General features: G+C 36.2%; 1 protein-coding gene across 11 annotated transcripts in view; it reads right to left on the bottom strand.

The window, feature by feature from the left end:
• Nucleotides 1-4,570: 4,570 nt before the first annotated feature.
• SLIT2 (slit guidance ligand 2) overlaps nt 4,571-27,427 on the bottom strand; it is a 264,559-nt gene continuing 241,702 nt past the window's right edge. For 8 of the 11 annotated variants that reach the window (XM_032685974.1, XM_032685973.1, XM_032685977.1 and 5 more), the window contains 7 exons: nt 26,107-26,244; nt 25,769-26,009; nt 25,299-25,429; nt 18,296-18,450; nt 11,827-12,115; nt 7,501-7,712; nt 4,571-6,400 (listed from right to left, as the gene is read on the bottom strand). In XM_032685974.1, the coding sequence (XP_032541865.1) occupies nt 6,159-6,400; nt 7,501-7,712; nt 11,827-12,115; nt 18,296-18,450; nt 25,299-25,429; nt 25,769-26,009; nt 26,107-26,244 (1,408 nt within the window). In that variant the 3' untranslated portion in view covers nt 4,571-6,158. Of the gene's footprint in view, nt 6,401-7,056; nt 7,146-7,500; nt 7,713-11,826; nt 12,116-18,295; nt 18,451-25,298; nt 25,430-25,768; nt 26,010-26,106; nt 26,245-27,427 lie in introns of all 11 variants that reach the window. The other 3 variants (XM_032685983.1, XM_032685981.1, XM_032685984.1) reach the window with 3 other exon arrangements.

The following is a 27,427-nucleotide window of genomic DNA, read 5'->3' as shown; positions in this document are numbered from 1 at the left end:
TAGGTTTGGGGGGGGGGGGTGTTAATTTTTTTATTATTATTTTTTATTTAGGGTAATAGTGAACCTTTTTCTGCAAAGGAGTATGTGCTGTGTCACATGGTCTTGCTGTGGATATTCAGCTATCTGTGTAGATCCATGTGTTTTCTGTGGTCAGTTTTATTTACTGTTGATATTGTCTTATGTTCTTACCTTTCCTATACAAAATAAACATAAAACTACACAAAAATGGATGAACTGTTAGGGAAGGAGATCCAATGAAAAACAAAACAAAACAAAACAAAACAAAAAAAAAAGAAAAAAGGAGAGAGAACAGGCAAACCTCAAAGTCTTTAAACTTGCTATTTCAAAACAGCAAGCAACTTCTAAAGCACAGGTCAGATGGTACTAGTCTTATTGCTCTAACTGTAGCAGAAACACAGAAATGTGATTAAATAAATAAAGCTAATCAGAAGCAAAAGAAAAAAAGTTTGCAGTAAAAACAGCTCAAGTTAGCCTATTCTCCGAGGACTATGAAAGAAAACATACTTCTAAAGATGTTCTGTGAGAGATTTTAGGCACAGCTGCAGAAAAAAGAAGGTATCCTTTCCCTCTCTTTGGAAGGATTAAATCTGTTCTGGAAATTAAACAAAGTGGACAAAGTTTCACAGAAACAACAGACTGAAGCCTAGAATGTGAAAAAACTATGAGAAAGAAGAAAAATGTCCTGTAAAAAGGCTACTGGATCATTTTAAGGAACCTTAATGACAGAGTAAGTAACTCAGGCACATTAATTCTGTATTTCATTGTCTCCTGTTACATGGAAAGTATCCTAAAAGGAATTTTTTTAAAAATAAAAGTAGTAGCAGACAAAACCAGATAGCAATTCCCCTAGTCTAAGTCTATAAATCCATAAAATAAGTAAGTTTATATCAATCTATAGATGTGAGACTGTTCCATAGAAAGTAACATTTTCTGAATTATAAAGGCCATGAAAATGTTTTATTTCTGGATGTATGTATGTAGCTGGATGTATGTAGCTGGATGTATGACCTGTCTCTTCTTCTTTCTTCTTCTTTAAGGCAGGTCTTCTGATCCCTCTACAAATGTTAATGAATACCTAAAAAAGGAACAAAAAACCCTAAGTCTTAATTTCCTGTATCTAGTAGAGATCAATGATTGAGAGTACTAAGGCTTGATGTTTAGAACTAAAGGAGTTTACCTCTAATCTGGAATGAAATAAAAGGATGGAGTTGTAAAGACCCAAAAGCATTACTAAGATCAACATTCTCAAATAAAGTTGTGGATCTGGGAGGCAGTTTTAAAGTCTGTTCCCATGGCTGAGCAAAATTCCTGCAGCATGGGTGTCATGCTGTAGAGCTGGAGCATATTTGTAGGGACTGTGGATAGCCAAAAGTCTTGCTGTTCAGTGAGATGACTGTTTTTTCTCAGCTTGACAAATGACATACAGCTCTGACAGAATACTTCTCCTTTGCTGGCCATCACCCCTACGGACACTGGCCAGAACAGCAGCAGCAAGAACATACCCTCCCAACTCTGATTTAATCACATGGAGCCCAGGAGACTAGTGAATAGAGCTGTTAACTCTCTGTTTGGTTTGCTTTTCCCATCTGTGTTTTATTAAATTGAGAGCAAGATTTATTCACTTTTTTAAACATCGGGATCTGTTGGTGTCCAAGATGATGGCTGATGTTAAGGTATACATACACAGTTTAACCTGGCTGAGGGCCAAAGAGGCCTATGATTTCCAGCCTAGACAATTTATTTGCAAAAGGACACAAAATCCCTCTACTCTCAAATATTTCAGAAAGGATGAGCACGACTTCCCAGTCTCCCAGGAACACAATACATAAAAAACACAGTGAAAGAGTCGGCTCTCCAGGATGAGCCAGGCTCTCCAGGCATGCAGGCAAACACTTCAGTTTTACTGTATTCCTGACAGCCCCTACATAGTCACAAGTACCAATGAATTTTTGATTTCCACTCCAGGAATCTTAAATAGATTGGATACCAGCTCAGTCTATAGATATTTCTTCTAAAAGCCAAGAATCCTGAATGGCTCAGCTGGTGAATTGCACTTTATGGGAACTGAAATTACGTGCCAGGCTCTCCACAGTAAGGTGGGATAGCTGAAGCACAGACACTTGCATTCCTAATGAGCTACTGCAGAATAACACTTGCTTCTGAAGGAGAAGAAAAGGAACCAAAAGATGGAATTTTGAATTGATTTGAAAAGATAAACTTTCTGTTAAACAATAGGGTTAAACTCAAGATAGAAAGATCAAGCATGCAATTTTCAGAACTGTAAAGAGATTTCTTTTAAACACGTAAGTTTCAAGCAACAACAGATAAAGCTCCCAAAATAGAGCTTTATTGCAAACAGCCCCCAAGACTCTTGACACTTTGCCAGAACTTCTGGGCATTTTCTTCTTAACAGCAAGCTCCTTTCCAAAATGTACCACTCTCCCCCTCATCTCTTAGTCATCACCCACCTCATCAAAACTAGCATGGTGACAATCCACTTACTCCAGTGCCTTGCTACTATCCCTGCAAGTACACTGTGGATTATCAGGTCTGCCAGATTTGTTGTCATTTGTAAAACCTCTGCATGCGTGTCTTTCCAGGCAAATGCCTTCCTAACATCACATGGGTATCATACTGGTTGTGGCACCTACATAGAGCATCATCAGATAACGATTCTTGTAATACTAAGGCTCGTGGTATCCCCATATGGCAATAAAAAGTATTCTGAAGACAAAATTGTTATCACAATCGAGCTTAGAAAATAAACTGTATCCCTCAAAGCTTGCTAATAGCTCACCGTTGGTTTTCTTAAAACAGTATTTCTATCCCTCGAATATCCGTCTACCCCAGAAACTTTAATACAGACTGCAGAATCTGCTTCCATGTGTGATATTTCCTGTTCTGAATTGACTTTCAACAGTAACAAAAGAACAATGACTTTTGTTACTCTTTTATTCAAGTATGGTCTTTTTTTCCATGATCTTTCACAATTTTGTCATCTGTGAGATGACAGTAAGAGCTGTGCATGAGCCAGTACAAATTAAACAGTATTCATGTCCTTTCTCTTTTTTACAGCTTTTAAGAATACTGGCAGAAAATGATGGAATCTGCAAGTTTTATTTTTCATGGTTTCTAATGAAAAAAGTATTTGAATTGTATGCAGTGTTGACCTGAAGTGAGGACTTGGTCACTGTACTGAGTCATATCCTTCAGACCCAATGCAGTTTATGCATTTTATTCAGTACATTAAAAGCAAACTGTATGAAAGTGATTCCTAGGGCAGGTAGCAGACACAAGGAGAAATACCTAATTTCTAAACACTGTGCTAAAAGCCCCCTGACTTATATTTTTGAATGAAAACCTATGTGTCTGGAGTGCTCCACAATGAACTAAATTCTCCACTGTGTTAGCTACACCTAAAGCTACAGTTCCCTCAGATTCCCTTCCCTATCTCCCTTTTGGGGAATAGAGGTACGAAGCAGCCTGTTATAGCAATACTACAAGAAGCTTGATTTAGCTATTAGAAAGGTGTCAGGGTGACCCATGCCACTGAGGAAGTTATCTCTTGGCATGCACAGTGGCACACTTTGTCAATGCTTAAGGACTTTCAGTGGTGAGAATGCAGAGCTGCTCAGGTTCTAACGTGAGCTGAATCACTGTTTGATATGAGTGCCTTGTATTCCTTCACATGGCTGGGTGCCTAAGCTGGGTTTGGTTTTGGGGTTTTGGGTGGGTTTTTTTGTGTGAGTTTTTTTCATTTGTTTGTTGCAGGGTTTTTTTGTCTGTTTGTTTTATTCCAAAGGGTTTTTTTTTTCTTCTTAGGGACCACAAAATGTCCTTCTCTTGCTGGCATCAGGATCACCAGCAGCTGCTAGTATTTGCTTGAATACCACTGCAAAGTTCCTTTTTCTCCGTCAGTATGAGGACAGAAAGCAATCCAACTCCATTGGCACAGGGATACTTGGTACAGGACTTTGAGCTTCAAGAGATCTTTCCATATCCAAGAATGCTATATAAGGACTGTTAGGCAAAAATGTCTCTTTTCTCCTCAAAGCCACCCCTACTTACAGCAGACTATTTAGCAGTCATAGAAGCTGCAAAGAAGGTCTCATGCCAAAGGCTTTTTCATTGGTTAAGTATCATCCCATCCAATTGCTCAAATTTAAAATAATTAGTCAAAGACTAGAGATAATGAATCCTTCTGAAGAATCAAATTACTTCCTAGAATAACTGTCAAATTGCCATTTTTATAACCATTAAAGTATTAGGATAGACTCAGTTTGCCTTTTCCTGAAGTGTACTTCAAGTCTTTTCTCAATTTTGGTATAAGTTCATCTGATTTCATAATGCACAGGCACTTTCAGATGTCACTGCCTTTAGGTGTAATAATCGCAAGATAATTCCTTCTTCAGATTTTAAGTACTGAATACATGGGATCTAAGGTTGGGTTTTATTCTGTCTTTTACCAAATATTCTTTGCAACAGATGTTTAATTAAAGGCTGCTAAACAATTTAAACTTCTCAGAAGAATACAAATAAGAGCTGTAAATGAAGTAAATATCTGTTTAATTTACAAACATCAGTAGCATTACTGATATCAGTCCAAATATGACAAAGCACACTGCATTACACATGTACATCTAACTTTTTTGTAAAAAAAATAATAAAATAAAATTGAAAAAACATCTGCATTTTTTACAGGGTACCCTGGATTTTACTGAAAGAAGAACACAACCCACTACTGATTACCAATTCTACATTATAATTTAGCAGCAACATGTTAACATGGGGAACATTAGGGCAGTAAAGTAGTTTTATTATTTGGGGAAAGTCACAGTTCTTGATAGCACAGCCTTTTTTTCTTTTTTTATAAAAAAGGTAAAGAGTTCCATGGGAATATTAATTTATAAAGATCTATCTTCTAATGTCATTTTCTACACGCCATCTTATTTTCTGTAAGTACTGTATATAGGGAAAATTAACTTCTCTACAATTGCCATCTAGTGTAAAGTCATACATTACGGGTTCTTGGAAGGTGCCTGAATATCTGCTGTATGTGAATCCGCAGATTGTCACCACTTTCAATTCAGTGACACCAATTGGTCAGATTCTAAGGAAAAGTAAAAGGGAATGGAAAGGAGAAAACAGACTGAAAACATTTACCCCAAGACGACATGCTACGTTAGTTCTATTGCAAAAAATCCTGATTTTTAAGTCCTTTAAAAAAAATTACAAAAATACTGGGACAAATATAAATTAATATATATTAAAGCATTGAAAAACAGTAAAAGGGATGGCCTAAAAGGGTTAAGTACAATGTACTTTGATACAATAAATATTTCTCAATGAAACTGAATACTGTATAGAGTTGTTTAGAACTCATAAAACCAGAAATCCATATTATTACTAATTTATCCATCAATAATCTATTTTATCATCCCCAAAACATTTATATTACAAAAAATTAATACTGGAAAAGGGAAGATAAACACTTTTTTTTCTGCTTCTTTTGCTAACATGCTGACATAAAAGTATACATCATCAGGAGATTTCAGGATTATAGTATATTCTTGTATCTCCTATTTCCCATTCATTAAGTGGGACACCATCTTTTCAAGATGCTTAATAATTCCAAAGACAAAATGTGTTTCAATTGTTATTTCTATATAATCTGATTCTTTTCTCTTATAATGCTTCCTCATCCATAGGTAAGTGATTGGTATGGTCTGTCAAGACAATAAAATATACTGATACGGAAGTGAAAAAACAAGCCTTGTGTTCTGGTCAATTTTTCATCTCTGAGCTGTTAAGTTGAAAGTCACATGTGTATAGTGTCAGTGTATCTTCAGCATGTTATAAAGAAGAATCCATGTTAAAAGCAGTTAAAATTTCCCATCTCTGTTGCAATGTTACCAGGTCTTTTTTTTTCTTCAAAGGTCCTCTTGGGTATGAGAAGTCTCAGTTCAAGCACTTGAATCTTTTTTTTCAGTGAAGAAAAAGTCTTTATTCTCATAATAAAAATAAGTCTGTTCTGTATTTTACAATATATTTCAAATATTTCCACTATGAAGCATTAATTAGTCCGACACAGTCAATAAGTATACAACATTTTCAAAAGACAAGTGTGACAGGGACACTTAGGAGGGACAATTTGTACAGCCACACTTCACCACTTTTTCAACCTCGTCCACAAACGATGACCCGTCAGTGCATTCAAAAGAGTATTTCCGTCTCTTGCTCCTTAGTGGTCCACAGCACTGCCCGGTTGAACATCCTCCTTTACATTCTAGTCTCGATACCTTCTTGGTCGTCTGGCACGCAGCATATCCTTGCTGCTTTTGGTAGTAATCTCGGACTCGTTCCCCTCGACAAGAGATTTCTGTAGAAAACAACACTTAAAATAAGAGATATGCTTTTGAGACATAGGTGAAAGAAAGGTTGACATTGCTAAGGAAGATGCTGTGTTACTATTTGCATTTGGGATTGATATTTAAAGTTTGACTCAGACTGTGTGTTGGAAACTAGTGGTTCTACCAAACGTAATTTGATTAATGCTGGTTTTTTATTCCCTATACCTCCTGTTTTCAGTAAAGCTTATATTATGTATATGTAAACCATAAATACGAAGCTATTACAATGACAAGAAAATTGGAAGCCTAAATCTTTTCCTCTTTTATAAAAATACACATCTTCTGTTCCTACATTGCTTGCAGCTGGTTCTGTTTACCATAGGGAAATGTTTCAGAGAGCATGCAATTTAATTTATTAGACCTGGAGTTTAATATTATTCAAACTCTTATTTAATATAAGTTACATTCCACTAACTTCATAAATTACTGAGGTATAAAGCCTGCTAAAAATGAGACATCTGTTAGAAGTTCTACAACTATATTCTTCTGTTCTATTCACATCTATGTACAATACAAAATAAATGCCATCTGGGGTAAGGGAAAGAGAGGGAGAGGGAGAGCTTTGATAGACAAAGGAAAAAGAAAAAGGTAGGGGGAAAAGTCATCCTGTTTTCATCCATCTCACCTGCATAATTCGCTGTGATAAATCAGTTGAAGCTGAGAGGTCAAAAGTAGAGTTTGTGATAAAACTAGGAGCAGAATCATTGGATTTGGCTTCTCAGTTGCAGAAGGTAGAGGAACAATAAATACAGAAAGATACAGCAGGTAAAAGGTAATAGTTAAATATAGTAAAAATGTGCTTCTGAATAAAGGCAAAAAAAATGTTTTCACAGCAAAACATTTGATGAAAAAATCCTCAAAATGTAAACAAATTCATGGGAAAGGTTTGATCTTTCTCTCACCAAGATAAAGTCTTATGGTAGAAAAAAAAAAAGCAACAAATATGTGTGTTGAGGAAAAAAAAATCTGGTCATGTTTTTGACTGTTCATGTGTTTGGCTGTTCATGTTTTAATAAAAAAAAAGCTATTTTCTAAGACCACCACAACAACATTACTTATTTTTTTTTACCTTTATCACAGCTGTCCCCCGTGTATCCGCTGCCGCATTCGCAATATGGTTTCCCAAGTCCTGAAAGCCTACATTTGCCATGTTTACACCTGATGGATTGGCAGGGGTTAAACAGCATTTCCTCTTCATCACAGAGGACTCCCCCATGTCCCTGCAGGCATTTACAACTGTATGAAAATGCATTGATCGGCAAGCAGGTACCATGCACACATCTACAGGGGAAACAAGCCCAAGAGAATAAAAATAAATTATTCATCAAAGTTCAGGCTAAGCAACATTAACTACAAATACTTTGGACTGTACTCAGAAGAAATTGCTTTTGTTTCTAATGGACTTTTTCAGTGAGATGCAGTGAAGTGGTTTAATTGGTATGCAGGTTTACACAAAACAAGCTGCAGTACAAAACTCTCACCAGAAAATAGCCACTGTAGATGTGTTATGGAAGACTTTTACAGGTCACAGTTACTGAAAACAACATTTCTTGTCTACCTAGATTTTCAGCATGCTTTTGAGAAGAACATAGCAAAATCAAGCCACAGAAAAATGATACTCACCTGAAATTCTGGTTCATGTATCATTTAAAAGAAAGCCCAAATTGTCAATCATGAAGTTTGGGGCTCCCAGCACAAGGACAGGTCAGGTACTTCCTAACAGAAACTTTTCTGACCCAAGCAGTGGCAGTTTCAAAGCTGAACATGTGCTTCTCCTTCAAATATATTAGTCTGCATTGCCAGCTGCCAATAGCAGCGTCTTAAAATGTATGAGGCAGGTGTTTGCTTCACTGCAAGACAACAGCACTCATCTAGTTCTCATGCAGAAGCCCACACTAGATAAGGTCTCATATTATCAAGTCTCACCCAGGGTGATTACACTAGGTAATCTCTCAGTCAAGCTTTAGTAAACATTTGTGGCAGCATCGAATCTTGTTAGACAAAAAAATATTGTGAGTTAAGCTGCATCTGCTAAGTTCTGACATACAGTAATATGGGAATGCACAGCTGGTCTTATTTCTCTTTGAGAGTGAGGTGGTGGTTCCCAAAAGGAGGATGTTTAGTTGCCTATTCCTAGGTGTAAGCTGAACATTAGGGGATTTCATCTTCTGAAAACATCACCAATGACTTGGAATGAAATCACTTTCCTTTGTTTCTTTGGTAGTACAGGGTCAATAACTTTCTTCCTAGATATAATGCTATTCTCTTTAACTGTTGCATTGACAGACAAGTTTTCTATCTACATATTGCTTCCCAGGGAAACACCTGGGAATCTTCACCACAGTGAAGTGTTGGGAGGAATGCAATCGTGATACTCAAGACCACAGTCACCTTTCCCGATGTTTCTCCTCTCTAAGGAGAAGTTTTAGATTAAAACGAGAAGTTTTAGATTTAAATGAGAAGTTTTAGATTAAAAAAATAAAAGAAATAAAAATCCTATTTGATCTAAAATAAAATAATTTGTTTCAATTTGAAGATGGCAAAAATTAATCTAAAATTGCATGTCACAGTAAAAGAAGAATTCTGAGTAACATCTCATTTTGAAATTTTTTAGCTAACATATTCTGTATTCCTGAAAACTTTTTTCTTTGTTCTCTACTCCTTCAGTAAATAAGAGATTTGGTAAAATTGAAAAGTGCACAATACTTTTCAACTCTGAAAAACTTGCATTAACTATTGACAATAGTTTCATTTTATAAAGATCAACAAGTTCCACTCATCAGTGAAGTCTCCATTACTATTCTCCATCTGTACCTCTAATTCTGTGCAAGTGCTTTAGGCACAGTTTAACTTCAGAGGAAAAAAGAGTGTGTGGACTCAGTTTCATCACAGGATATTTAAACGGAAAGCACAACACATAGCCTCCATTCACATAACCAGTTTGGGATTAAAAATTGTAAAAATAAAACTGATATCTTAAGCACCTCCAGCTTTCCTATTGGTCTGTATTTTGAAGGAACTGTGTTCCCTACAAAAATTACAAATTGTTTCTGTGGTTGAAGTCTGATATTCCAAGACTTATTAAGAAATTCAAAATTGAAGGCTTAGACAGTATCACAGAGCAGATAGCTTTTGTTTAGTTTTCATTATGTTCAGCATTTGATCTGTTCACCATTTACAAAACATCTGCTTTTAGGACATCTGATCTATGAAGTTACTCAGGTGACACTGACATTATGTCATATTCTATACAGGCTACTTTAAATATCAAAGCAATCTGTGCCAGGATCTTTGGCAAAGTTTTGCTTGCCTTAGAAGATGATTAAATCTTAGCTAATGCCAGCTCTCATACTTTTGTTTCCACCTGCTCTTTGAAGCTCTAAATTTCATCTTCAGACTGTACTGAAAGGAACATCAAGCTAAGTGCAAACTCTTGGGCACAATTTCATCTCATCTAATTTTAGGTACCTCTATCAGGCACTCCAGTTAGATGTATAATTGCCATAAGCTCCATACACAGTCATGGACAGAAATAAACTTATCCAGGGGGTGATTAGACAAATTGAAATCTAATTTACTCTTTTGAAATGTGTTTATTCCTTTATTGACTAGAGAAAAAATTTTGGTCACTATGTTTTGAATTCAAGCACCTGGAGTTAGGTAAAATAAATCTAAGTCTTAAGCCTTTTCGTGATGTGCAGGGATCTCTAAAAGATAACCTATATTTTTGAAACAGAGATCACAGGTATCTATTCAATAGACACAATTTAAAGATGAATCAAAAAATACAGAATCAAAATCCCCAGGAACTAAAGAACAACAAAGCCCACCTTCACTCAAAATACACAATTTTGGTTTGGCTTTCTCTCTTAAAAGCTCATAGCACTGTATACAGCTTAAACAAAACCAATACCTCTGAGAGCAAACAAAATATTAATGCTATGCTCACTTAATTCTACCTTTGATACTACCTGTATCTGATACTGATATCTTTGTAATTTGTTGCAAAAAAGCAGTCAGTTTGGGTGCTGATGTGCACAGTTATAAGAACCTCTGAAGAATCTAATATTTCATGGATAGTTTAAAGAAATTCTCTGCTTTTCTTATAGTACAGTTTGAGGTTATTTTTCACTCCTGAAGTATAAAATGGATATGATAAAAGTTGCATTTGTATTTTTTAACCTGCTGTGACTCCCTTTCATTGAAGTTACTGTGAAAGAGGACAGAGTAAGAAAGAGATCTATAAACAATGAAATTCTATAATGATATGTTTCAAAAATTCACTGTTCTAGCTCTGGGAAGAGTTCAAAACTTAATGATACTGAAAGTCTACAACCAATGTAAACAATGCTAACAGCATTGTAAAGCACGCTAACTGCTGTATAAAGCTTTAAAGCATCAGACTCTCCACACATGATGTGAAACATCCTTTTAAATGGGACTTGAAAACCATCTTATTAGAATCTCTTAGCAAACTCAAGCCACTGGTCCTTAGTTCGTAAAAACTTACATAGGCCAGAGCACTGAAAAAACCAGCAGCCAAAAGACTCTAAATTAAACCCCAACCAAAGCCAAAATCCAAAAAGTTGTTTGCCAAGCTGTAGTGGGGACAGTGGTAAGGACAGACAGAATGATGTCTTGTTGCCCAAGGTCAATAAATCCTGAAGAACTCTGAACTTCCGAAGTTTCTGATCTTCTTGTGCTGGGTATCCATGAACTAAAAAATTGAATCTGTCTCTACAGTAAATTTAAAAGATGTATATGCATAAATATCAATACTGTCATACACATATATATCTATCTTTTTCTCTCTCTACAAATTTATATACATGAACTTGTCTATAGACATATATAAAATGTCCAAACTAGAATTAGCAAATAGAATTAGCACACAAGGACTTAAACAAAAGTTTACCATAAAGATCAAAATCTATTTTCCTGCTAAAACCTGGGGTACTATGAAAATATAAAATATTAGATATGTCATATCAAATTTTTTAAACAGAGTAGAGAATATTAATATTATTAATAACAATAATAATATTATTTCTTCATTCTATACAATTATAAGTAAGCAAATAGAATTGTTTCCCTTTGCAACTTCTTCTAAATGATTTTTGTACCAAGGGTCATGAGTGTAACTCATTACAGAAGCAGACCATACAGAAGTAGGTAAGAGCACCTCCCACGTTTTAGGTAAAACTGATTCCCTAAACTGGGAACTTTTCCTCATTAGGTTTATGGAAAGAATAAACTATAACTGGAATGCTGTTTTCATTTTTACATGCCCCGGCTATTTTGCTTTTGCAAATGTGAACGTTTATGAAAAAAAATACACATAATAGGAGACTTATATGCATAATATACTACTGTTCTGTCTTGAGGGAAGACATACTTATTTCCAAGACACGGGTCGTTAGTTTGTTGATCACAGAGGGGTCCAGTCCATCCTCCTTCGCACTCACAGGAAAAGCCTGACTGGCTGGTAGCATGGCATGTTCCATGCACACAAACTTTTTTATGACAAGGCTCACAACCTGGCAGAATTCCCACTTGCAGTGGCACATTTCTGAAGTCCTGAAGTTCACTGTTGATATACAGATTACGGATGCAGCCATGAAAGCTAGTGCCGTTCTGTCCCGGAGACTGGCGTAAAGCTGCTATGTTATTTTTCACAGGCATGCCTAGAAAATCAATAATAGCAAATAATCAGTGTAATCATTGTTACAATTTTCTGTACCAGTTTCTCTATCTTTTAGACATTTTTAAAGAAAGATTTCTTCTTAATTAATTATTCTTAGATACTCAGACTACAGCCATAAATTAGTGATGAACAATCAACTGGAAATTGTCCTGGTTGTCAAGCATGCATGTAAATCAGCTTCAAACCTGCAAGTCTCTAGGTCACACTTCAGGCCTCATCATACAAGAACCTCAGAACTCTGAGAAGGTCAGCTAGATGCCTGGTTTTGAGCTAGTGAAGTTAAGTCCAGGATAGCACATAATTTCTGAATCTCAGAAAAACAACAGCTGATGATTTTTTTGTAAGATAAGATACTCAAATCCAGAAGAATTTAGTAAGACCAGTTCATCAAATTGGAGCTGCCACACACATTTCAAATGTGAAATTTTACTATGGAAAATATCTTGGAAAGAAATTTTAACAGATGAGGTTCCATTACTTTCAAAAATACTTTTGTTTAGCATGTCTCAAAAACAGATTAATAAAATAAAAATAAAAGACACTCGCAGTTTGCCCTTACAGTCTAAAAGAGTCAATAATAAAAATAATTCAACATTAAACTACTTTTGTGTATATATTTCTAGATAGGGCAAACGCCTCCAAATGTTGATCATCTTCAAGATAATTCCTTGGTTAGAATCTGTAGCTTTTACAGGTGTATATGTGATGCAGTTATCATGCTATGACTGGTTAATCATTTAAGATTAATTCAGAAGGAACGTTATTCTTAAACCTTGTTTTCTTGTAAATATGAAGGTTCTTCTACTCCTACACCCCGTTTTCTTTTTGTTTGTTTGTTTGTTTGTTTTTTGTTTTGTTTTTAACTTATTGCCAACATATTGGCCTATAGTAGGTAGTCCTTAAGATATTACTTTCCAATCATGAATACACAAATGCCTAACTACCTCCTGAGACTCACAAATAGAGGAAATCAAAGTGCACTGAGCGTTAGGAAAGGATCTGGTTTTACCTGTAAATAAATATTCTTATTAACTGCATTATTTCTAGGCAAAATTAACAGTTTTCATTGTGGTACTTAGATAATGACAGAAAGTGGCAATGTTCTGCATAGTTGCTCCTTAACCATGTAAACCGATACTTCTAATGACATTCTATAGTTACTCTGAACAATTACGAGTAATGCAGAAGTGCTGTGCAACCTAATCAAATAGACCTGCCTTTCATTTAGAGGTTATTGTAATTTCATTTGTGCTAGGCTTCAGTGATTATAGAAATGAACAATATTGCATCCATACTGTTGAAGAGCCTAACCTTCTTTGATCTGATCAGTTAAGGAAATGCATTGGGTTTGTGTGGCAGAGTTTTGATGGCAGGGAGGCTATGGGGTGGCTTCTGTGAGAAGCTGCCAGACCTGCTGCTGGCCAAGGTCGAGCCACTCAGTGACAGTGGTAATACATCTGTGATAACATATCTAAAAAGGAGAAAAACCCAAACGAGTCATTGTGCAGAAGTAATTGTGGCCAGAGAGAAGTGAGAGTAAGTAAGAGGGACAACTCTGCAGACACCAAAGTCAGAGAAGCAGGAGGCGCTCCAGGTGCCAGAGCTGAGATTCCCCTGCAGCCTGCCCATGGTGCAGCCCATGGTGATGCAGCTGTCCCCCTGCAGCCCATGGAGGTCCATGGGGGAGCAGAGATCCATCTGCAGCCCATGGAGGAGCCCCACACCAGAGAAGGTAGATGCTTGAAAAGAGACTGTGACCCCATGGGAAGCCTGTGCTGGAGCAGACTCCTGGGAGGACTTGTGGAACTGTGGAGAGAGAAGCCCACACTGGAGCATGTTTTCTGTTGGTCCTGTGGGGGACCCACACTGGAGCAGCCTGTTCCTGAAAGACTGCACCCTGTGGGGAAAAAGGGACCCGTGCTGGAGTAGTTCGTGCAGAACCACAACTCGTGGGAAGGACTCACACTGGAGAAGTTTGTGGAGAACTGTCTCCCACTGGAGGGACCCCACGCTGGAGCAGGGGAAGGACTCCTCTCCCTGAGGAGGAAACAGTGGCAGAAACAACATGTGATGATCTGACTGTAACCCACATTCCCTGTCTACCTGCGTTGATTGAGGGAAGGAGGTAGAGAATCAGGAATAAAGTTAAGCCCAGGAAGGAGAGAGGGGAGGGAGGAGGGTGTCTTTATGAATTTTTTTACTTCTCATTATCCTACTGTGATTTTGATTGATAATAAATTCAATCAGTTTCTTCAAGTGTAGTCTGCTTTGCCCATGACAGTAATTGGTGAGTGACCTCTCCCCGTCCTCACCTCAACTCATGAGCTTTCATTATATATTCTCTCCCCTGTCCTGTTGAGGAGAAGAGTGATAGAGCGGCTTTGGTGGGCACCTGGCATCCAGCCCAGGTCAAACTACCACAGTAAAATTGGCATGGAACTATTGTATTAAAGGACTGAGAATGCAAACGTCCATGAGTTCCCATTTCCTCACATCTACTTGCCATTTTTGCAAACCATGGACAAGGTAGAGTTATCAAGGCCCCTTCACACTGTTGTCTCTCTTGAAAGCAACACTCAGAAAATGTTTAGGCATATGGCTTGAAGTATCTCATAGCAGAATAGATGCACTGAAATTACTCTTTGTAAAAATAAAAGGTGTATAAAGCTGAGCACACCAATGCAATGCTAAACTAGCTGTTATACTTATGTGAGGAAATTCAGATGTTATTTCTGTGAACCATATAAGCATGTATGATACCAGGTAAGAGGAGGTATATTGCACATGATTCAGAGATTTTTTTGTCTTTAATCTCTAATAAGGAAGACATTTGGAAACACAATGCAAGCATATACACAAGCTTTTAGCCTATACACTTTTTGCTTCTTCCAGCAAGTTAGCAAATGTTAGAAGGCCAAAGTGTGTGCAAAAGCTTTAGCAATATTTCTTAGATAATTTTTATATAAAGGTTCTTTACCAGTTAGGAAAGAACTGCCGTAGAAACAACGCAGAGAAATATTTCAGACCTATTTTTGGTAAGGTAAGAGAGTAGTTCCCATCCTCTTTTGAGCTTTTGGTCACTGAACCTGACTACAAATCTATTACTGCTCAAGGAGGTAAATGGTAAGACCTCTATTAAATAAGTCATACAGTAAATTAGTACCTCGTTCTAGAAGCTGCTAGAAATGAGCAGGCACAAATGAGAAGCAGCTGATACCCCACCTATCTCAGAAACAGGGACATCCATGAAACAAGAGGCCACTCTCAACTAGTGAAATATGCTCTAATTTCTAAGAGAAGAATGTGAAGTATCAGTGATGTCTTTGATGCCTTTGAAGAATTTTTGAGAAGAAACAGATTGTCCCTTAAGACTTCTTACAAAAAGACATGGGTTTGCAATATGATTTACTGAAATTTGTTATAGAAAGACTGAAAAATATCTAGCGTGCGTATTCTGACCACACAAAAGAGCCATACAGTTGGAAAAAGGTAAAAAAAAAAGTTTAAATCAATTAGCTCAGTTTTTTTGGTAAAAATAATGTTAAGTTACTTCTTCCGAACCAGCTTAAATATTGTGACCCAAGAGTAACATTGAAAAAACCAAAAAAGAAGCTGAGGGGAGGCAGGGAGAGAGGGAATAAGAGGGAATGAAAAGGAATGAAAGCACATACCATACAAGGGCTTGCTGTGAAGTCTCAATTTCATCCTGCCAGCTGAGGTGATGCTTATCAGAAATGCCATTTTAGCAGGAAAGTGGCAAGAGTAAGCGTAAGCTACGTGATGATATAGGTGTCAAACTAAAATTTTGGCAAAGATAAAAATGCTGCATAAAATCCTAGTGAGAATTTAAGGTCTTAACTGATGGAAATGTGTGATCAAATTCTCTAAAAATCTAGATACAGTTGGATAAGAAAAAAATTAATGACAAAATTAAGATACAAGAGTGGTAAGTAACTGGCTCAAGAATTTTAAAATTGTAAGTAGATAAATTAGATAAACATAGATAAAGAACAGAAAATCTTAAGAGCTGACCATCAACCTACTGGGGTTTTTTCCTTTATTTTGTTATAATGTTCTTATAATATTGGCTTTCATTTTTTTGGGGGCCAACATTTTCTATGAAAGTAGAAATAATTGTCTGCTTGAATCCTGAACACGAGGAATTGAAATAGAAGAAACACAGGACCTCTCTGAAGAATATGCACTAGAACAAAAAAGACTGCCGCTCTTAGGAATCAAACCAATTTTCTGACTTTTACTTAGATTACAGAGGCCCATCAGGATTCCAACAGGAACTTAAAAAATTTATTCTTCTGATACTTCTAAATGATGAGGCAGATGAGTAAGATTCTGCTAACGGAGGCACAGATCTTCAAGGTGAAGAAGCAAGGAAGAGAACCATATGTCACAAATCATCATCTCAGTGTCAAGAATGTGTCCTGAATGAATGTTTATAGTTGGCAGTGTAGCCTCATTTCATCAAAAGGTGCCTGTAATAGACAGGGGGATTGTTTTGCACTAAGTTCAGCTTTCAAGTAGTACAAATGGCCTCAGCAGTCATTAAACAAACTGATGTTGACAATTCAAGTAAGCAAGCACACACTGACTTATTAGAATGTAGGACCAACTCTTCTTCCAAAAAATAGCAGCACAGGATACTGTGTAAACAATGGAGGTGATACACATGAAAAAATGCAATGTGCTTCCACAGAGCAATCCTCCTTTGAAGATTCATGACGTGAAGCAATTTTAAAGGCAGCTAATACATTTGATAACATTAATTCTTTTCTCTGTTAGTATGCAGAATGACGGCTAACATTGAATTCTATCTTATAATTCTTCCCATTTTAGATGGGAGAAGGCAATGACAAAATTTGAAAAGATCTGACAAAAACCTGAAGTGTTTCAAGGGAATAATGGGAATTTTCACATAAGTCATGTTACTTCTCATCACTTGTAACTTGTTATACCAGTTTTATAGGAGAAATAGTCAATTCTTGATTAGGATCAAAAGCAGCTGGTTTTATTTTCCATTAGAGATAAATCTGAGCAAGTACCCTGAGCTCTTCTGTGTATTTAGAAAGAGGATAACTAGCACCTTTTCTAGAGAAAGTAGTCATCTCACAAATGCATTACTGGTAGCATAATTTTTTGCAAGGAGGTAAGATGCTTAAGTCTAAAATGTTATTCTCAGACAAAAGAAAGTTCTTAAATTAGAAAAAATGAAAAAGAAAGTAGGTGTTCTTTTTACAGAAAGAACAGATCAGAAGGAGATTCCTTACATGCCTCCTGTAAGACCATAAGGTTAAAGCAGAAACTGAAAACCGGTAGAAGATAAGCAGTATTTAAAAACCATGCTGAATCTCTGAGAACTAAGAACTTAAACTTGCTACCAAGGTGAGAAAGGAGGCACAAAGTGGTGGTTGAATTTTCTGACTTTTACTTAGATTACAGAGGCCCATCAGGATTCCAACAGGAACTGCTGGTTAAAACTGTGTGCTTGAATCCATAGTTCTACAGAGTATATTCCACCAAATGATCAAAAAATTTTCAAATATTTTAGCTCTACCAGTTTTACTTAAACAAACCACTCTTTCTTCTCAAAACAAACAAACAAACAAATAAAAAACAAGCCCTGCCACATACTGTGAGGCAGCTGTCCAGTTGGTTCCCTTCTTACCTAGTGTCCTAATTCCTATCAACCCTAAGCAGTAAGATCACTAGACATAAATTATATTTCATTGTTTTTTACCTTGCTATCATTTCCTGCAGATACCTGTACAGTGAAATAGTAAAATGTAAATGTAAAACATGAGCAAAACAGAACGCTACCGTTCTATACTTTCTGAATAGGCATTAATAAATCTTCATGCAGCTAAACAATGCTAAGCACTCTTCTTCAGTATAATAAAATGCTAAGTAACAGTAGAAAATTACAGAATTTTGCAGTGGTAAAAAATAAATGTAATTATAAAAAAGCAATAGGTGCAGTTTGAGGGCATACTATTTGTTAAAATTGAAACTATTGAGATTAACTGCTTGTGTTTTATCTTAAGGTGTTATCCCAATGAATGAGTCTCTTACCATGTGTTTATTAAAGCATGTTACCAGAGTAAATTAGCTGTGATACTTCTAGTAAGAAGCAGTAAGATCCTCTTACCTCCTACATACAGCGGAGAATCAAAATTCAGAGTGGATTGCTTGGACAAATTGGTAATTATCTTGGGGCTTCCTCCATCAATAGATAAAGATAGAATCTGATCCATAGCTAGCAGCTCCACAATGTGGAAATTGCCATCATTAATTGTTTCCACACTGCAAAATAAACATGAATATTAAACAGTTTATGGTCTGGTTAGAACAGTTTTTTACCTTCTTTCCTTGTAAGAGTTAATACATTTTCAGAACAGAACTTCTCCAGAAGTGTAAGTCTCCTGAAAACTAGCTTTTAAGCAAAGACATGCACATATGCCTAAAAGCTAATACAACACCCCTTCCTCTGCAACAGTGATCACAGGGCTGGAACACCTTTTCTATGAAGTTAGCTGAGACAATTGGGGTCATTCAACCAGGAGATGAGAAGGCTCTGGGTAAACCTTACAGCAGCTTTTCAATACTCAAAGGGGGCTTATAGGAAAGATGGAGAGAGACCTTTTACCAAGGCCTGTAGTAACAGGACCAGGGGTAACTCTAAGAGAGGGTAGATTTAGATCAGATAGAATTTATAAAGCAAAAGAAGTAACATAAAGAAAAAAAAATAATACGAGGGTGGGTTAATATGAAACATTGGGACAGTTGCCAGAGAATTTGTGGACTTGTTATGGAAATGTTCAAGAATGGCAAAGAATCCTAATTTTACTCCAAGATCGTGTTTGTATGTGTGCCTCTGTGTATCCTAAATATTGCAGAGTATGGGTTTACACATTTTGTAAGTACGAAGGCCTGAGTTGACTCCGGTGATACATAAATCTACTATTTCATGAAATACAGAACTGCATCTAACCTTAGTCCTGCCCGACAAAATCATGTCATTGGTCCAAACAGCTCCACTGACACTACTTGTAAATTAATTTCTTATCTTTATTGGGCACAGTTATTTCTGTGTGTTTAGCATCTGGCTAGTACAGTGAATATAAATATTTTGGTAATTTTTTCTTCTGCTTCCTAACAAGCTACGAACTCACTAGTAGGAGAATCCCTGAAGGGTGTCAAGCAGAGAATGTTTGTTTCAAGCATGGTGCTTATGCTGTATAAGAGCAAGCCTATTCATGTTATTAGGGGCAAGAAATGGATGCCTATGCTTATGAGCTGCAATATCTACACAGGAAGTACTTAAGTGCAGGGTAACTACTCTGTGCTTGAACACGGTTTAAGTGCATCAGAGAAGGAAGAATATCATCACTCAGTTCTAGGACTGAATACATCATTGTACTTGCATAAATTGTATGCCCATTTTACACCGGAGAAATGAGAGCTGAATATATGGCTGTATGGAAGGTATGACAATGAGCTGTAGTGCAGAGACCAGACATTACGATCATTCCCATGAGAGACTTTATTTGTTTCAGGTCACCATCAAATGAGTGAGCTTAAGCCTTTGAAAAAAGTTATTCAAATGAACCAATTGTATGATAGCCTGAGATGGACTGAACAGTCACACAGTCAGTTCGCTCTTCTTATTGAGAAAGCAGTATAGCTGAAAGGGATTAGCTTCCTAAACCTCCAGGCAAAAATCAAGCAAATTACCTTAAAACGTCCTTAGTGATGTTTTAATTAACTTAACTGCTTTTGTCCTGGAACAGATCAGAAGCACACGTGGTTGCTTACAGCTGTGACACATTAAATAGCTTCTTAGTCATTTATTACCTACTCTATGTGAACAGCCTCTGCTCAATATGGATGAAAGGTCTGCATGGTAGCATGAATGCTTTACATAAACTCAGCTCTGTGTGAAAGTGCAAACATACGACAGAGCAGACACTGGCACAATAAACACTTTATGGGAGTTGGCAGGAGGGGGACTGCCAGTTTCTGTGGGGGGAAAGGAAAAGGTCAGGGTTCATCATTCCTAAAGACCCAGGTTTGCTCAAGGTATTAAGAGGTTTGTTTGCTGTGCTAAAGCAATAATAAAGATGCCATGATTAAATTATTTAACACATTTCAATGGATCCAGGAAAAAAATGTGCTAAGAAATCAAAGTGCATATGACTTTTTGATTTCAGGAAGCAAGAAACCCTCATATAATGTTCTTGTTTCAAGGAAACTTGTTATTCTACAGCTTATCAACCTTTCATACAATAGTATTTTAAAGAATGAGAGCAACACAGAAAATGCATTTTTATAGCAAGAGGTCATTCCAGGGATGTATAAAACATAATGTGTAAAAGGGAATGTGTCTCTGATAAGAGCAATTATTAAAAGCTTCTGGTTTAAACTGCTTTACTGGTAAAAATTTACTGCAGAGAGTGGAGCCCTTCTAGGTAAGGATGGTTTAAATTAAAGGGGAAATAAACACAAGGCATATCCGTGCAATATTTCCTGCCAATGCACTTACATTACTTCTAGCCCATTTCCCACTGGAGAAATGAGAGCTGAATGCACAGATCCTAATGAAAAGCTGTAAGAAAAACTGATTTAAGGCTTCTGGTACTCCGTAGAAGAATAATGATTTGGGAAGAAATATTTCCATATTTCCAATAAACATATGATGAAAACTAGTTTACAGAATGAAAAGGGTTTTCATTTTCTTTTGTGTAAAAAACATTTAACATTTAAAAATTATGTTCAGACAGAACAAAACGCAAATGGATCAACATTTTAAAAATAACCATCTCCAATGAACTAATATTCTTTATTGGTCTTGGCAGTGCCATCAGCTCGTTTTGTTTCTCAGATTGACTATGACTGCTTTAGGGATGATGGCTCTTTCTGCGGTCAGGTCCCATTGGTAAAGCAGTTCTCATTCACTTTACACAGCTAGACTGATGTTATTGTTGATTCTTCATATTTATCATGATTGAATCATCTCTTTGTTACTTTGCATTGTTGTTACTGGAAGCACCTCTGTAGGCTTTACAGCTCCCATTTGACTCCTTTTCAACACCCCATTTCTTGACTGCCATTTATATTATAAAACTTCTATTTGAATCTCTCTACTGGCAGGGCTTTTTCTGGTTTTGTTTCTTTGGGTTTTTTTTGTTTGGTTGGTTTTGGGGTTTTTTTTTGCCTCTGCTTCAGGCATCTCATCATTGTTCATTGGAGTACAACTTGCCTTATTCTTTTCCCTGTACTATACATGAATCTTCACTTTCTTAATGAAATTTCTAAATCTCTTGATAAAAATCTCAGTTTTTTAATTTCCTTTCAGTCCTTCTCAGTGTAAGCAACTTTCCATCTTTGCAAATTATCTATCCTGTTACCAAACTGTTCTTTAACCATCATGGTTCCTAAACATTATTAGTTAAAATATTCTTTTGTCATCCTCATATCTCACTGATAAAACATAATATATTAATTTGTTTGCTTTTATAATTCATCACCCATTTGTACTGGATCTGTCTGGGAAGTTAATATTCTTCATAATACTAAGTATTTTATCTAAACTCATGATTTTTCTGACTTTTACTCTTTCTTTTCTCTTCCCCTGTCCAAGTGGGGGTGGTGGAAGGGGAGGCGAGCGAGTGGCTGTGCAGCACTTAGTTGCCTACCAGGGTTAACCTATGACACTACTTCGCGGTATGATTTTAGTTATTTATAATTTTGGTAAACTTCAACTGTTTCTTCTAAAATTTTCCATACTGAATGGTGCAGGAAACTTATTTTTAGTCCTTGAAACATACCCAATAGTTTCCTAAAGTAAAGGAACATACTCCTACCTCTTATGGTTCTATTACCCCTGCCTTGCAGGTCATGACTTTTGGCAGTCAGCTGCCACCATGTCTATCCATTTGTCATCTTTCTCAAAATGCACTGAGGCAAGGTGTTAAGATCTTGAAAATGTACTTCTGCACAAACTACTGGGCTAGATCCCCAAATTTTTGGTCCATGCTGGCTGTATTTCAGCACACAGATGATTAGCACCTTCTCTTCAGCTGTACTTCTGGACTGCAGTAGTACTTGCTGGATATGAGCCTGCCAACCCATTCACAGGGCAGGAATTGCCTTAGCTACTTCAACATTATACTGACAGAGAACGAAACTGTGTGGTTTTCGTGTAGAAGCAGCAAAAACTAGGCCAACAGAGAAGGAAGAGAAAGAGTTAGGACTGCACAAGAAATAATTTGAATAATGCAAGCATCAGTAATGGATAGTAGTGGATTGTGAGGAAAACAGTATTGGAAATTGAGTCAAGGAGAAGGCTAGGACAAAATAGAGAAGAGGAAAAGCAAATGAATAGGTTAATGTAGATTATGTCTGTGAGCAATTTTTTGAGCAGATGATCAGATCTAGTTGACGTAGAAAAAAATAAAGGGAGGGAAGAGAGGAAAGAAAACAAAAGGAGGGACTGAAGCAAACACTGGAAACATGCCAGGAGACAGCTTTAACAGGTAACAAAGGTACAGAAAGACAATATGCAATGAATGGATGAAAAGAAGGTAAAGACCTTAAAAAGGGCAGGAAATATCATAAAGATTCTAGGAAGGTAGAACGGTAAGAACTGGAAATGATAAAGGGATTAGAGTACAATATGTAAAAGACCCTATCCTACCACAGACACCTTTCTAGAACCTGAAATAGAAATGAAATAATATGTAATTTGTACAAGGATCACTAGATGCACAAACATATATACAAATGTGGAAAGGTATATATGGCTTCCAACATACAGTCATGAAAATATAGAATTGTTTAGGTTGGAAAAGACCTCTAAAATCATGAAGTTCAACCATTAAGCCAGCACTGCCAAGTCCACCACCAAACCATGTCACTAAATGCCACATCTATACTTTAAATACCTCCAGGACTGGTGACTCCACCACTTCTCTGGGTAGCCTGTTCTAACGCTTGACAACCTTTTCTGTGAAGAAATTTTTCCCAATATCCAATCTAAAGCTCTCCTGGTGAAATGTGAGACTGTTCCCTCTTGTCCTATTGCTTGTTACTTAGGAGAAGAGACCGACCCACACCTGGCTACAACCTCCTTTCAGATAGCTGTAAAGACAGACAAGGTATCCCCTCAGCCTTCCCTTAAGGGCACAAGGCTTCATTACATGAAAGTTTTCAAATATCTCAGAAGCTCACCATCACACTTATTCAAAACAAAACGGAGGTTAATAATTATAACAACAACAATACTTCCAGTGTGTATCTGCTTCACTAAACAACTGTGTCACACTGTAACACCTCACTACATTTACCATTCCTTTCTTCACTGCACCTGCAATCTTCATTTGTCACATAATTCAAAGGAGATGATAACTGTGTAGGGGAGATGCTTCTAATTGTTTTGTAACAATAACCTAATTGAGATTGTTCGTTAATTGGTTACTTTGTTATCAATCCCCATGTTTATGGTGTTTAATTTACCCGTGTGAGTAATGTTTCCCAATCTTTCTCTAGAAAACTAAAATGGACAAGTGTGAATTACCAGTATTTATTGTATGCCAGCAATGCCAGAGAAAGCATTAAATTTATGAGAAGGTAGTATATGTTCTGAATGGGAAGAAGTATTCTCAATAGATTAAACAAATGAGAGCCAAAATAACTTGAAACTACATATGACCTTAATTCCTATTGCTTCTTATTCTCAGACAGATGTACCTATCAAAAAAAAATCAACAAAAATAATTAAAACCCTGAAAAAAATAATCAAAACTTCTTCTTTAGCCCTATCCCAGATAGAAAAGAAAAATAATATTATTTTGAATTGTAGTCATTTGAAAAAGTGAATGTTTGATGCAATTTTAAATTTGTGTTTGGTACTTCAATCTCTTGTAAAGTCAAATCCAATTTTAATATATAAAAATTTATACAATTAATATATATATACTACTTCCACATGTTAAACTATTTCATGGAATTGTAAGGAGACCTTATGATATACATAGCACATCAAAAAATAAAAGCAACCTTAAGATGCTTATTGGAGAAGGCTATGTTTTTTCTAAACAACATTATGTTGTATTTTATGGGCATGATTTTTTTCTGGGGAATGCTTTTAGTAATCTACTAAAAACACAGTTCCCTTAGTGTTATTACCTAACAAACTTTAGCATTGTTTCCCTGCTATATAAACTTGAGCTTTTGATTTTATATTGCCATATGAATGCAATCATTTCTAAAAATCATTTATTTTCAGTGAAATATCTGTAATAGAATGCAGAACAGTGTCAGCTGTTACAAACACCAGGAAGTAATTATACACTAGATATGATTTTATAACCCTAAAGGTGTAAATGCAGCAAAAATAAGATCTATGGAAAACTGATTTAACATTTCCCTTTTACTTCTGAAGGTATTTTTAGCAACAAGAGGGCAGTCAATGCCAAGAAGTGATGGCTGTTGTCTCTTTGCTCTCTCTTGCAATGTCTGTCTGCAAATTCTTGTGAAGTTATATAATACCTCCCCCTAAATTCAGGTGGTAATTTTTCAGAGAGCCAGAGAAATTGACTTAAAAATTGACCCTGAAAAATCATGTTCCAGAAGCAGCTGTGGATTCTGTTTCTTAATGACTTTGGAAGCAAAACCCATTTATTTTTCATGGGTACTGCCTTTTTTCAGAATCAAATTTTCACTTTTCACTTGCCAGGGAAAAGTCCCACATTATAGGACAGCCTAACACAGAAGAGAAGCCTCCATTTAATTTCTGCTTATGCAGTAGAGTTCTTCATTTTACCTGGTACACTAGGAAATCATTTGTCAGTTACACATGGAAAAAATTCCACTTCTACATGTGAGCTTGACACAAATGTATAAATATTCTGCTGGAAGCTAACTCTTCTCAGTTTTAATGCATCAACTAATATATTATCTTTCTGATAATAACTCTGTACTAGAGTTATTTTGCCAAGCCAATTCACCTCTTTCGGCAAGAGGTTTTGAGCGTCTAACAATACATTCATTTGCATACGTTTCTTTAAAACATCTGTTAAAAAATGTGACTTTGACATAAGGAATTAATACAGCTTTTCTTTCAGTTAGAAATTTCTTTCATCCAGGTTCACCTGTAAATAGCAGAGGCTGGATATGATCCTGTGTCATAACTGACCCTCACTCTACCCCGGTACAGCTCTACTGCTATATGATCTTTATCGCCTTTGTAGAGCAGGATCCCACTGTCTTCATCCGTGGCAATCTAGTTAAAAGAAAGAAACTCTTAGAAAGAACTAAAAAATAAATATTAAATCAAAATGCAGTATTAACAGAATCTCTGAATTTACTGCCATAGTCTATTACTTCATTAAAAAATTCTCTCTTGATGGACAACCTGACAAAATTCTTTCTCTTCCTATCCAAAAGCCCATCTACTTCACTTGGAATATAAAGTTATTGAACTGACTTTTGTAAATTTTTAGCTCTAACTGTGAAAAGCTCTGTAAGTGAGCCATTGACAACTTTGGGTAGTTTTCCACCTCATGAAGAGTCACTTACTCTCTTTTGCAGAAAAGAGAATCTACAACACAAGCAAACTTACCTGTAGCGTAATATTGGTTTGGGGGCGTATCTTAGCTGAAGGGATTTGCAGATAGGATTCTTTGTTGATGAAGTTTATACTAATCAATTTTTCACATTTCTCACCCTGGTAGCCTGATAAACACTGACAGATCGGTTCACTTTCTTTTATGATACACTGGGCTCCATTTTGACACTCATGATTATCACAAGGGCTGGTGCGAGGTAGAACCATTGGTGGTGAAAACTCACAAAACAAGCCACTAAATGAAAACAGAAGAAAAATATCAGTATTTCCAAAAAAACCCCCTAATTTGACAGAAGATATACATGTTTCTACTATCTTCAGATCCTTCTCACCTGTATCCTTCTGGACAAATACATGTATATCCATTAACTGCATCAGTACACTGAGCTCCATTTTTACATTTGTTGTCCTGGCAGTCATCAAAGTCAATATCACAATGCTCACCTACATATCCTGGTGTGCAATCACATCTGTAAAACAGGAAATCAAACTGGATAGCACAGTGCCTTTTAATGATACACTATGCTTATGACAAAGATAAGGAACTACTGAATTTTTTAAAACTCAAGAAAAAAAAGGCATTACTGTGACTTTGTGTGTAAAGACTATGTAGCTTAATCCCATTAGTATATGGGAAATCTACATGTGTAATGAATAGAGGTTTGCTGGTTAAACATATTTACAGACCTGCCATTATATTGAAAAATTGTGGTTTAAATCCAGAGAGCCCTCATGAATAATTTTGACAGTATTTACGAACAATTCAGAATGTTACAGGATGATGTACGTGGCTGCAAACACTAAACATAATAAATACGTTTAGTCGGTGAAACAGAGACAAAGAATCCAGGGCTTGCATTGTACTGATGGTTGTTTTCTTTGTCAATTGAACAGCTCTAAATGGATCAATGGTCCATTTATACTGTTTGGAGGCTATGCATAATTTTCCTTCCCTTGAAGTTCCATACTACAAATAGCTTCCTGGTTAGTGAACTAACAGAAGTTTCAAAATGCATCATCTTCCCTTCCTGAACCCCCACTGAACTACAAACAGCATATCCTCAAGACCATATGTGATGTTTTTTGTTTGTTGGTTTGTTGGGTTTTTTTCCAAAGTGCAACTGTCATTGCTAATGCTAGTGGCATTTCTTCAGGGAATTAGCATATAGTAGACTGAGTGAATGCCCACAACTCTGTGAAAAAGTAATGGAAAATATTACAAATCTATGCATACACGATTTTTTTTTTTTAATTAAGATGTTTTTAATTGATTTCATTAGATCTTGTGATTCCCTCCTTGGTGTTATTTCTGTGAGTATCTAAAACTTGCAAGAGTAATTTTAAACAGCTGTGTAACTTTAAATTTAGTAGTTTAAAAAAATATGTCTCATATTTATTATACAACATAAATGAATAAGAAAAATGAAAAAAGAATATAAAGCATGCGATTAAAAAGCTGACTGAGATACATTCTTGAAGTTTACTGCATGTACTATTTTCTGATGTAAAATCTCAGACAGGAAAAGGAAAGATTAATGAACTAGGAGTAAAGTATTAGATGCTTAACTAGGTTTATGAAAGTGACGTGAAGAAAATAATCATATAGAAATCCAAAAAGTTTTCTATTTTCCAGCTGAAAACTATTAACTTAAT

Source organism: Chiroxiphia lanceolata, chromosome 4 (assembly GCF_009829145.1).
Source record: "Chiroxiphia lanceolata isolate bChiLan1 chromosome 4, bChiLan1.pri, whole genome shotgun sequence".
NCBI classification, from domain to species: domain Eukaryota; kingdom Metazoa; phylum Chordata; class Aves; order Passeriformes; family Pipridae; genus Chiroxiphia; species Chiroxiphia lanceolata.
This window is presented reverse-complemented; position numbering and strand designations above follow the sequence as displayed.